Source organism: Halichoeres trimaculatus, unplaced genomic scaffold (assembly GCF_033239565.1).
Source record: "Halichoeres trimaculatus isolate MK-OKI-2021-1 unplaced genomic scaffold, fHalTri1.1 fHalTri1_scaffold_18, whole genome shotgun sequence".
Classification (NCBI taxonomy): domain Eukaryota; kingdom Metazoa; phylum Chordata; class Actinopteri; order Labriformes; family Labridae; genus Halichoeres; species Halichoeres trimaculatus.
The window spans coordinates 10,040,410-10,052,695 of NW_027437196.1; the positions used below are offsets into that span (position 1 = coordinate 10,040,410).

The following is a 12,286-nucleotide window of genomic DNA, read 5'->3' on the forward strand; positions in this document are numbered from 1 at the left end:
ACCCACATAGATGAGGACAAGAACTGTTTGACACTTGCTGTTTATTCAGTGAAGCTTCATTTTTCACTGTGCATGGAGTAGTTTTGTGTTTTTAGTTTGTGTGTGTTTTTGTTTAATTCTTGAAAATATTCCATCTGTGACTTTTTCACCCATCTTTTCTGAAGCAGGAAAGTCGTTATCACTCATTTTCATTGCCTTCAAAGATAAGACAAAATTTTTTGTTGTTTACAAAAATTTATTCATACAAATCTTACAACACTTTTTTTTAAACATTTATTGACTTGACCCTTGCAGATCGCCATTTAAAGTAGTAATCTAATGTTCAATTTCTACACAGTAAATATATATATGTATATCTTTGATGATTATTTAATTTTTGTAAGGCTATTGGCGCTTTCATTATCATACACATAGTGATTCATGGAGAAGGGGAAACTCATCTTTCCCTCTATTTTCACAAAACGTCTAGTGCTCTAAAACAAAAAGAAACCTCCAAAGCTAGATGCCATTGAAGATCCTATTTTTGAAACACAAAAGAACAACAACAGAAAAGGTGAAATGTAAGCTGGTGATGTGCAGCATTGTAGGGCCACTAAATAGCCATCTGTGATTCATGGCGATTTTTAAAGTCGATGCAAGGCACCACAGCCGCAAACTGCTTCCTGCGTCACAAAGCCTAGAGGAGAGTGCAAATTAAAAAAAAAAAAAGGTTGAAACAGTGAACAGAAATGGAAGAACTTTACCCTGCTTTATGAAAGAAAAGAAGCTTTTTAGTTGAAATATTTAAGATATTTTTTTTGTTGTTGTTAAATTTGTTTTGCAAAGTGCAGAGAATTTTCAGAACCACAGAATAAAAATAAAATCCACTTTAATTTCTTTGATATGTTGATTCTTTACAATCAAACCTGTGTTGTATTTAATTTCAAACTTCAATTCTTATATTCAGCATCTGTTTGGTTCCTGTATTTTCTTTCCCTCCATGTTTCCCTGATGTGTCCACCTACCATCCTTCCCTTTCAATTCAGTTAATCAAATCAGAAGAAATAGAAATGTCCAATCAGAGCTGTTTCTTCGTTTAACAAAATGGTTTAGTAACAGATAAAGCATGACATTAGTCTGAGGGATTCTCACCAACTATTAAAGTACATTCAGATAACTCTTCAACACATTTAACAAACAGTTTGTGTTAAAATGTCATATGAGTAGAACAAAACACAAAACAACATCCAGAAATGGCAGGTATGTATGTTTGCAGTTGTCAGAGAAGCAGAAAGCAAAACCATCTAGTTGGAGTCGTCTGCACAGACGCAGTGGCTAGTGCAATTACTTTAATCATGCAGTCTACTGTAGTGGTTACATCAGTTCACATGACAGAAAAAGGGGGAAGCACAATAGATCCAGAGGGTTCAAAACACAGGAGATCGAACCGTCTCATATGTCACCAGAAGTGATGGGAAAGTTACCATGTAACAAGTATCATTTGTGTTTTTTTATACTTTTTTAAAATTTGCTCGTTATGGTGCTTTATGTCTAAGTGATACTTATTATATGGACAGCAGAGAAGGAGGTTTCCAAACAGCTGATAGAAACACAAGATTGGCACTTTACATGAGTCAAAGGTGTGAGAGTTCACTCTGTAAACACTGCAGAAGAAAAGGGCGAGAAAAACCTCAGAAGTACTCTGGTCCTCATCTCAGTTTGGGATTTTTTTGGCATTTAAATGTGGATAAATGGAAGGTTGTGCATCTAAAATGGTGTCATTACCTTAATACATAAAGAGGTTGCTGATAAGTCTGTACTTTTCTCCATAAAACAAGAGTGATTTGTGTTATATATCAGTCTTAGGGTTTGGGATTAGGTGGGACTACAAATTGGTGAGATTTGAGAGACAGGAGCACAAATGAGGTGGAAAAAGAGTCAGGTTTGAGTGTTTGGAGCAAGATCACAGGAGTTAAAGGTGGAGAGGAGAGAAATAAAACAGAGGGACATGAGGCGCCCCTCCCACCCCCTGCCAGGTTTCGGCGCCAGCCTTTCACTCACCGGAAATTTGGGAGAGAACTGTTTCAGCCATTCTCCCAAAAAAGCCTCAAACTCATCCCCGTCCGGGAGGGCATCAAAGTCTATGTCTTGTAGGATTGGGTGAAAAGCTATGTCTTCAAGGCTGTTGTGAATAAAGACAACTAAACTCTTAATGTCACTTTACAAAAAGCAGCATTCAAATACATTGATTGTCTTTTAAACTATTTATTCCCCTCACAATCTCATCACTGAATGTTTAAAAGACAGGGCTGTTAGACATGAGAACAACTGTCTCCCCTCTTCAGTACGTCTAGAAACAAAACCAATCAATGAATACATAAATAGAGGCTATCTTCTGTTTGAGAATGAACAAAAAATTGGTCCACAAAGTAGATATGTGTGTCCTCAAGTGCTTTAAGTACAAAATAAAAACAATATTATTATCAAAATATTCATTTTAATGGCTTACTTCATACATAAATACATGTTTAAGAACACAAAAGCGATCCACTGATTGTTCTCAGAATGACTTCACCTGGGGCTGCACACATTTTCTGTTTTTCAGGAAAGAGAGGGGGAGGATGCTACAAATATGCCTGTCGGCGTCCTTTGTTTCTAATTCTCTGTCTATACCTTTTCCCCAGGACGGCTGCCAGGTATTTCTTGACGGCCATTTGCTTCCGGTAGCGGCTGTAGCTGTCCGTGAAGATACCGTCTGAGTGTCGCTTGGATAGAGGCTCTGAGCTGTCGTCCAGCGTTTTCCCCCCGCTGTGGGAGAGCAGAGGAAGGTTTGAGCAGCGTTTACACTGACATGCTCGCAGTCACTACTGTCGAGGTGTGTGAGCGGCCTGTGGAACAAGATGGCCCTGATTTCACACTAACCCAATCTGTGCCTCATGTTTAGAGGACTTTCAGCAAAATTCACCCCAGGACAAAGCCTGTATGTATGGTTAAAACCCAATATGTGACCCCATTTTTGGGGAAGACTTTTGGGAAACCAATCAAATTTATCCATTTAGTTGGTCTTTAAATGCATTTTTAAGCTTTTGAATGCACAAAAATGATTGAACAGTTGAGGTGATGAGCCTGCTCTATGGGAATAAAAATCTGGAAGACTCTGGAGTCAGAAATTTGAAAACGCTGCTTTCTTAAAATTCAATATGTGTTCAGAATTTCTGTGGACACTGTCAGATTAAACAGTTTAACGATGAAATTGTCATTCAGGAAATCCTCTTTTTTGAAAAAAAAAAAAATAATCTAAGTAATCAAGGTTAATTTGCCCACAATAATAAGGAATAACCCACTAAGACTGCTTTCCTCCATTTATTCCATAATAAAGAAGTAACTATGTGGGCTAATTCTTCCTCCTGTGCCTGTAAGTCACAGCTCTGGGCACAGAAAACAACACTTCGTGAATCAATCGGTGCCCTTTCGTGCTCCCTTTGATGATTTTTGAGCAGACTTGGTGGCATGCTGGGAATTGATGGGACCACACACTCTTACACAAACACACACACTTACACACATACACCCATGATACAGCAGTATGAAGTATGAGCATCTACACGATCACGCACACAGAGGACAGAAAACACCAAAGAAGGTGGGAAAAGGCACATCAAACAAAAAGAAAAAGAAGTTCTTACCCTACACGCTTTGCCATCAGAGAATGCAGATATTTCCTGGCTGATAACTGACCCAGCGCTTTCCTGTAGGCTTTATTAAACATGCCGTCTGCATGCCTTTCCGTTCTGGGATGATAGACAGTAAAATCACCACACACCCAGCGCAAGAGCAACATTTGCAAGTAGCTGCACTGCAGAAAAACGCCTATAAGGTCTTTTGAAGGTGTAAACAGGCCCTGGAGTAAGAATATAATTAAAAAAACTGGAGAATAAAAAAGTCACTTGGTTAATGGCGTTAAAAAAAATGTGTGGACGAAATTTTTTTTTTTTGCAAAATATCTGGAGGAAATGTCACTTTATTTCATTTACTTCTTTCATTCCCCCAATTTTCTTGCAATTTGAATGCCTTCACAAAATCTGTTCTTCATTTTTATTTATTTTATATTTTTTTAAAAATTGCTAAGCTCTCCTGAGAATAAAGTCAAAACCGACACAAATTTAATGAAATCATAAACACATCCAAAACCAATCGTGTCAAAAGTCATCGACAACGTTTTTCGACGATACAAAACGCTCGACGCACAGACAGAAATATAGGACTACGTTGATGAGACGTTCAACACAGGTGTGAAATAAAGTCCGATTGGGATTCTTACCTTTTCTCTTGAGGGAAATACAAAGAGAAGACGTCCTCAGCCACCGACGGAGCGCTCCTCACTTCCATTTGGTCTCTGTCGTAATCCAGCGATGGTAAAGAGTTCCCATCCTCATCGTAAACCTCACTGTCCAGTCTGAAACAAAGAGGCATCAGTTTAACAACTCAGAACAAAATTAATCTTATAATTTGAGTTCTATTTGTTAACTATTTCACAACTGTTTTCTTTGAACGCGTAATCTCTGCTCCAAATCGTTTCCGAATAATTATCCAATCAAATGAATCGATGGGTTAATGGCAGCAGGACGCATTGACACACTGCTTCGTTACCTCAACAGCCTAAATGACCTTACAACCGCTCCCTGGTGACTGTTCCTCCGCAATTATTTCTGAGTAAGCAGCCCTATGGATCTGCTGTCCGATGATGTTACCCAGTAGTAATCCAATAGGCGGGTATGACCAGAGACATAACTAACTGTGAGGCAGATAGGCTCGTTAGCCTGTGCCCTGCTGCTCAAGTCTCCTAGAAAACAACAGAAATCACACATGAAAACCACAAGTTGGACTGTACATACCTAACGCTGGGAAAGCTAAGCCCCACAGGTGAGCAGTGGACGCTGTAATGCATTATGAGTCCATAGATGAGTAAGGCTAAAGTCGCTTTGCTAGACATGGTCTTGCTGCAAGAAAAAAAAAAAAAAACAGACACAAGAAGTGAGTGCACATGTGCGTAAAAGAACAGTAATTTGCTGAATTCAAGTCTCTTAAGCTCTTTTATATGACATTTAGTTTCTTTAAAGTCATATCTGCGTCTTTCTCAAAGTTAAAATTCAGCCACATTCAAACGCTTCCCACTTTCACGCTGCGTAAAAGCCTCAAAAAAAGTGTCTCCTCTTACCAGTTGCCAGACCCGATCCGGTTAAGTCTTCAACTGGGAGAGTGAGATAGGATCTCTTTCTCAGTCCCCCCCTTCTCTCTTGCTCTTTCTCTCCTCCTTCCTCTCCTCTTCCTCTATCCCCCCTCAGTGGAGCTCTTCTTCAGTTTTCTTCTTCTTCTCCTTGATCCAAGCGCGCAGCCCTCCGTGCGCACAGCAGCTCAGTTCTCCGGGATTTCTACGTCCTCTCGGTCATGGGCGGATTGGAGAGCGCCAAACATTTGTCTGCGGAGAACTTTCCTGCGTCCTGTAAACTTAACTCCCCTTGGTTTTTTATCCATGGAGCCGAAAAGGCATGCCTTTTTCTCTTGTCACGTAGGTAGGGGGGGGGGGTAGGATGGGGTGGGGTGGAAGGAGGGGGGACTTAGGAAAGAGGGGGGGAGGTGGGCGGGTGCGTCATCATGCCCCTGTCCCATTGGAGTGCATCCTTCTTCCGCGTCAATGAAAGACCCGGAGCCGAGTCATAAAATAAGGAGTGAGTCTCGAATTCAAACACGATCATTAATTAAATCGTGAATTAGAGTCAACAGCTTACGTCACGTCATTAAAAGGCTCACGTGCCCTCTGTAGTCCTGAGGGGATGAGAAGGAGCTGTCCAGTGCTGAAATCTTCAATGGAGCTGTCCAGTGCTGAAAATACATTTACATAATCCCCCTCAGAGAAAAGTTTCTCTGAATGGAGCTCAAAGAGAGGCCTCTGAGGATTTAACTTCATGTAACAGTTTGTTGTTTTTATTTTTAGCCAGTTTTTCACACTTCTTCTGTTTGAAGGTCAAAGTTCAGACTGCTTAAAGCACCTAACAGACAACAAACGATCAATCTGATGACATCGATCATCTGAAAAATGGAGAATTACCAAATTTGGAGATACATGATTCACAGCAGACAGTGACGAACAGCTGACGTGTTTGCATATTTATACATCAGACACTGTCAAGAGGAACTGTCCAGTGCTGAAATATGAGTGTCAGCATCTCATCCTACAAATAGTTTCTTTAAATAAAATGATTATTTATTGTGTCTTTTCAGTTGTTGCCCATTTACCTCATTTAGGGGCCTACTTACAAAAGAAGTCACATGACAGAAACGTGTAGAGATCAAACAACGATTGTCTTATTTATAGTCTTAGGATAATATTTGTGTTGAATGTGTTGTTTGAATATCTGCTGTAGTCCAAATTCGCACTCACTAAAGACATCAGGAACACAATTCAAAGTCATGTACTTTGAGGCCAACACAAACAGGTTTGTAACCCACTCTACATGGTTTATTTCACAGATGTGTAAAAGAAGCATTAATGCAGTAAGAGAGTTTTTCAAAAGAAAAGAAAAAAAAACCACCAAACCGGTTCTCACTGGACAGTGACGACCACGCTGACGTATTATTCTATTTATATGTTTAACATTAGCTCTGTCTTGTGGAGCTGTCCAGTCCTGAAGTAAAACTGGCTGTGTTTCTTTAAAAAAAAAAACTTAAACTAAAGCTTCAAAGAGATTTCTCTGAGGCAGCTGACTTCATTCATTAGTATATTTATAGTTTTTCCCCTGTTGGTTTTTTTCTTGATGTCCTTTTTTTGTAAATGTCAGGGACGCAATATGCAAATTAAATAATGAATTATTAACCTGGATCCATCCATGCAACAAACTCCGAGTCTCTACTCAGTAAAAGTTCTATTTAAACAATAAAACACACTTGATTAACATCAGAGAGCTTATATGTTGAACATCTGCTGGGAGAAGCTGTCAGTGAGATAATGTGACGTAAATGGAGGTTTAGCATCTTCTAACTGCGTGATTTTACATAAAGTTTGGTTCAAAAGCTGCAGAGAAAATCTGAGATGATGTAGGAGAAAGGATAGAAGTGATAAAAAGCTCCCTTGCTTAAATTTGCATCCTCTCTTTGACTTTGAAGCTTTTGTGTTAAATAATGGATGGCTACAATCTTTGGGTCTTAAACACTCGTTTAAATAAATGAATCAGAGAAGTTCACGTCGGACGATTCACCACTATGACATGACAGGTGACCCCAAGTCCAGTGCTTTGCTCGTTCCATTTATAATTTTTTCTCTTTTTCTCATCAGCATGCTCAGATTACCCTGGCTACAGCCTGGACGTTATTCATTAACAGTCAGCTGTGTCCACACCAGCTCCAGGACCATGTGTTGAATGTTTAGTGGGTGATTCAGACCCGGTCGATCCTCCTTTGGCTCTGACGTCACGCGATGGTTTGCTCAGAGCAAAGAAACACAGGGGTTTAAATTCTTAAGACGAAAAGGGAGAGGGATGAAAATCTTGGAAGGAGCAGGCTGATTACTGATGCTATCTTTACTCTGAGAGAGGACTGCACCCAAGTGGTTACAAGAGGAAAATGCACCATAGTGAATCAGGGGTCCTGAGTAAAAGCAAAGAGAAAGGATGCTGACTCCAGAAAGGATGACAGGATGGAAGTGGCAATTTGTGGAAAGCAGGGAAACGTCATGAGATAAGCTGATCTACAACATGAACAGGCCCTTTAAGAGAACAGTTGTGGCAGTGCTCACTCTTCATAGGGCTCTACTGAGTTCCTATGTCAATATATTTCAAAAACAGCTTCAGTGTGCCGTTTTTTTAAAGTTATCTGATGAGACTTTTAAAAAATATAATGGATTTAACCAAAGAATGCAAAGAACATTTGTCAGAAGGAAAAAGGACAACACTGAAATGATGCATTCAAAGTTGTTACTTTGTTGCCACTTCAAGACCTGTTTTGGCGATCAAGGCCATCAGAAGATTGAGTATCTTCATAAAGATGTTTTTCTGATGCTAAGAATAAATGGAACGGATATGTGCTAATCATAGTGATTCACAGAGAGTGATAACTTCGGCTGGTACCACCAGATTCCTCCAGATCTGTGCTTGGGTCCATCACCGTTCACAGTATTCAGACTTGATAGGTTTCCATTCGGGTCACTATATTCGTCATTTAGCTTTGCCCTTTAGTGATCAAGTAGCATCCAGTCACTGATATATGAGACTTCTATTTATGCTAGGTGCCACCGGAGCAACATTGCATCAATAAGCATGGAGCATTATGAGCAGGACAGGAAGTCAGAGACTGAATCAACATGAAAGTGTACAGTGGGGTAGACTTTGAAAATAAAACACTCTATATTGACGTCAGATGATGTTTCGCTTAACTGCAATAACAAACCTCTTAATACGCAGAACCAGACCTAGAGCCAACAGGTTTGACGTTTTTCAAGGCCAATAAAGACAGCATAAATGGGATTATCAGTGGGGTGGGAACATAGAGTGTAGAAAAAATGGACATCCGCTTGCTCGGCTCGAATTGAGGTCTCCACAAAAACTGCTCCCCCTGGTGGCTGGCTGCAGTATAGGTTAAAAAATCTGGCTTTCCAGCCATTCCAGATGGGCTGTGGTCAAGCTTTAAAACATTATTACACCTCGTAGAAATGTTTCACACGTCCGGTTGTTGTGGTGATTTGAAGATATCATTTGGCTGTCTTGTATCCAAGTCCTCTTTTTTTCTGAAAAGTTTTATTTTCATTAGTTATACCAGGTTAAAAACGAGGCTTTATGTAACGTTTAACGATGATTGACAGCTGCCGTTCTCATGTATTTTTTCCGGGGATTGTAAAATATGTCGGAAGGTAGAGTCAAGAAGAGATTAGACTCTTCAAATATAAAAAAAAAAAAAATACTTATTATTTCTGTCACTCAGCTATATACAGTCTATGGGTAGGAAGCATGGGAATCTCATGACTACAGCAGTCCTGCAATCCGGCTACATCCTGCCAACACAGCCAGCTGGTGTTGGCACAAGACTCAGGCTGGAGCCAAACCATTACTCAGCGTAAGGCATAGATTTGTAGCAGGTGGGGTGTTAAAATTAAGCAAGGTGAGATTTCTTATTCAGAAAAGAGAGGTAAAACTTTGACCAGAGGGGGTGCCAAAACCAAGGCAAAATGATTGGGTGACAGAGTGAATCTTTCACATTCTTAGATAAGGAGTTCCACAGTTTGGGGACAGCCACACAGTTCAAAAAGAAAAAGAGTCAGATGCCAGTTTGCTTGTTTGTGGGAATTACTGATCTCCTTTCCTCTCAGAATAAAAGAATAAAAACTGGGAAATATAACTTCTTATAAGAACATAGATTGATTCCCTTCAGAGAAGTGTCATTTTTTGTTTAAATACTATAAAAAACCATTTCTAGAACAAAGATCTGCATGTTCGTTTCACCCTTTTGACATCTGAAGCGTTTACTCAGGAAGTCATCATTATTTACACAAGACAATCATCGGACAAATCTGATTGTTTGATGTTAAAATGAATCATCAGAGCAAACAGCGGATTAATCAATCTGCTTTCAGCAAGTCTTAGTCACGTTTGAGTAACATTTACTCTGATGCTCACAGGATATCACTTTTTAATTATCTAATTACATGTACAGAGCTGAGAACATTAAGGAGATAAGAATATGTATCCAGTAATCACTCGATGCCTGATTCACCACACAATATACTGTAAGTGTTTCCGCATAATAATAAGAGCAGATATTAATAAACATGGTTCCCGGCAACAGAAGCATTTTAATCTCCTCTTTAAGTTGATTTAAATGTTTATTTGCTTGTGGAGCTATCTTTCAGTTAAAGTGCATTCTGTATGAGCTGTGAATATATCACTTAATTCTGTATGCAGAAGCTCTTCCTCAGAGGAACCTCAGTAACACAGAACACAAAGAGAACGTTAGCCTATGATATCTAAAGGTTAGTTTGAACCAAATCAACATCTTATATTAAGGGAACGTTCTCTCTTGGTTACAATGAAACCTTACACAGCCTAACGTTCCCTAAACATCAAGGGAACCAACCAAGAGCAACATAGTCTTGTGGTTGCACTGCTACCTTCACACAACATTGGGTTGGTTGTTTTTTTTGGGTTGTAACTATGATGAGTAACTTTATCTGAAAAAGATAAACTACCCATTGCCATGAACACTTCCGGAGTTTGGACCAATGTTTATTGCTTTTAGTTTTTTTTTTTTTTTTTATTTATTCCTATTTAGCTTATGTTCAATTTGAAATGCACTCTGTAATATAAAAATTCACCATAACAAAATTTGCTTTGATATTTACGGTAAGCCCACTGAAGGAAGGCTTTAAAATAAATGAATGAATAAATACATGAAAAAATACATGAAAAATGAATGAATAAATAAATAAAGAATAAACGACTAAATAAATTAATAAATAAATACATTAAAAAAATAAAATAAAATAAAAATAATAATAATAATAATAAACTGTAGTTATATAAAACTTTTCAAAACAGTTACAAAGTGCTTAACATCATAAAAAAACAGTGATAAGGAATAAAACAGAAGAAGTAAAAGAGGGGTAAAAGAGAAATGTAAGGAAAAATATAGAAATATATATAAGGCTAAGAACCCCTCACCAAATAAAGGAAAGATAAACATCTGCAAAATAAAAATAGTAAAAGGTTAAAACAATTACAAAGCAAAGGATAAAGGATTTAAAATCCTACCCATGAAACTGTCAAAGAAAAAAGTTAGAATAAAATGAAAATTAAAAAAATCAGCATTTTGATGATTAAAACACGCTCAGCTATAATCTCCAATGAACGCACATCTATAAAAATGTGTCTTTACAAGAGATAAATGTGTATATTAAGTATTTATCTGGGGGAAAACTGCTCAAACACAGTGAATTAAATCACTGTAAAGTGAGAACAGTGAGGAAACGAGCTTCTGTTTCTGCAAACAGTAGCTTCCTCATTTTGTTTATCATCCTTCATTTGGAAAGAGCTCCATGAGTCATTATTTCTAGATTATACGATGTGTAACTAAACGTTATCACACCAAACAAGACAGGTGAACAACATATGACTCATTTTAATTTTATCACTGTTTTCTTTTGTTTGGTGTTGACATGTCCTGTTTGAAGAGCTTTATTAAAGTCACAGTCTTATGACTCAAGTATTTCAATACTTAGCTTTTACGACGCTGCTGTTGACAGACAGTGGCGCTTTAGGTCTAATTTGTGAGATGAGAGTGTATGATGTGTGTGTGATAGAGTATATTACTCATGATGTGTCGAGATAAATGTGTTTGCACTGTCAGATTGTGGGGACTTGCCTTTCCGTACGGGGATAAAATACAAGTCCTGTAAATCCTTAAAGATCCGGTTTGAAGTTTATAAACGTGTCAAGTTTACGATGACGAGTCTGTTCATCCACAGCACAGATTCAAACAGAGTCAGTGAGTTGTTTGACTGTTGAAATAAAGTGCAGTGATCTTTTTTATTTTTTTTTTAAACACAGTTAAGATGGGTTTTCTCTGTCTCATTGTGGGGATTTTACACAATTAGTTTAATCATTTTATGTGCTTGACGTGGAAATAACACCTAGGTATTTTTCTGTGATTTCATCTCATTTTATGGGCTTGTTTTTAATTTTGCTTGTAGGTGTTTTTTTTACTTCTTGGTTCCTCCTTTTGATGTTGTTTACTGTTCATTTTCACCCTTTTTTATTGCCCACTGTGAAGCACTTTGTTACCTGTATTGAGAGATGCTATACCAAAAAAAGTATTAAATGTTGGCTGCAAGAGCTGGAGATTGAGTGGCATGTACAGACTTTTCGAAGGGCAGGGTTGAAAGAAACACTAAAAGGGGAAGGTTAAGAGGGCAATAAAGCAGGTGTTTTTTGACTCCCAAGAGAACATTTAAGCATTTTTGTCTCCAGAGAGGGCAGTTTGGTGTGTTTTGGTGCATGTTTTCTATTTATTTTACCAACCAGGCTCTCATTTTCAACTCCTTCAGGCAGTTTAGTGTGTCACGCCAACCAAGAAGGCACTTTAACATCGATCTTGGCTCCTAAAGGGAGGGTGACCACCAAGAATAGGAGATGTTTTAAATGTTTTAATGAAGCCTGTGATGGAAACATTATAGACTGATCGCGGTTTATCAGGTTCAGGTTACTTTATTTGTAGTTAAAGTAGATTTTATTTTGCAGTCAGTTAGATTACATCATAACAAACA

The 12,286-nt window shown here is 38.3% G+C and overlaps 1 protein-coding gene across 4 annotated transcripts; it reads right to left on the reverse strand.

Moving 5' to 3' along the window:
• Positions 1–512: 512 nt before the first annotated feature.
• adcyap1a (adenylate cyclase activating polypeptide 1a) lies at positions 513–5,762 on the reverse strand. Of its 4 annotated transcripts, XM_074693710.1 has the most exons (7): positions 5,198–5,754; positions 4,875–4,979; positions 4,301–4,435; positions 3,666–3,770; positions 2,653–2,787; positions 2,041–2,161; positions 513–676 (listed from the first exon to the last, which is right to left on the reverse strand). In XM_074693710.1, exons 2-7 carry the CDS (start codon positions 4,970–4,972, stop codon positions 668–670), a joined length of 603 nt encoding a protein of 200 aa, XP_074549811.1. In that variant the 5' UTR covers positions 4,973–4,979; positions 5,198–5,754; the 3' UTR covers positions 513–667. The 4 variants fall into 4 exon arrangements, with proteins under 4 accessions (XP_074549811.1, XP_074549809.1, XP_074549810.1 ...); XM_074693708.1 differs by lacking the exon at positions 513–676 and having other exon boundaries at positions 1,288–2,161; positions 5,198–5,736; XM_074693709.1 differs by lacking the exons at positions 513–676; positions 3,666–3,770 and having other exon boundaries at positions 1,288–2,161; positions 5,198–5,762.
• Positions 5,763–12,286: the final 6,524 nt, after the last annotated feature.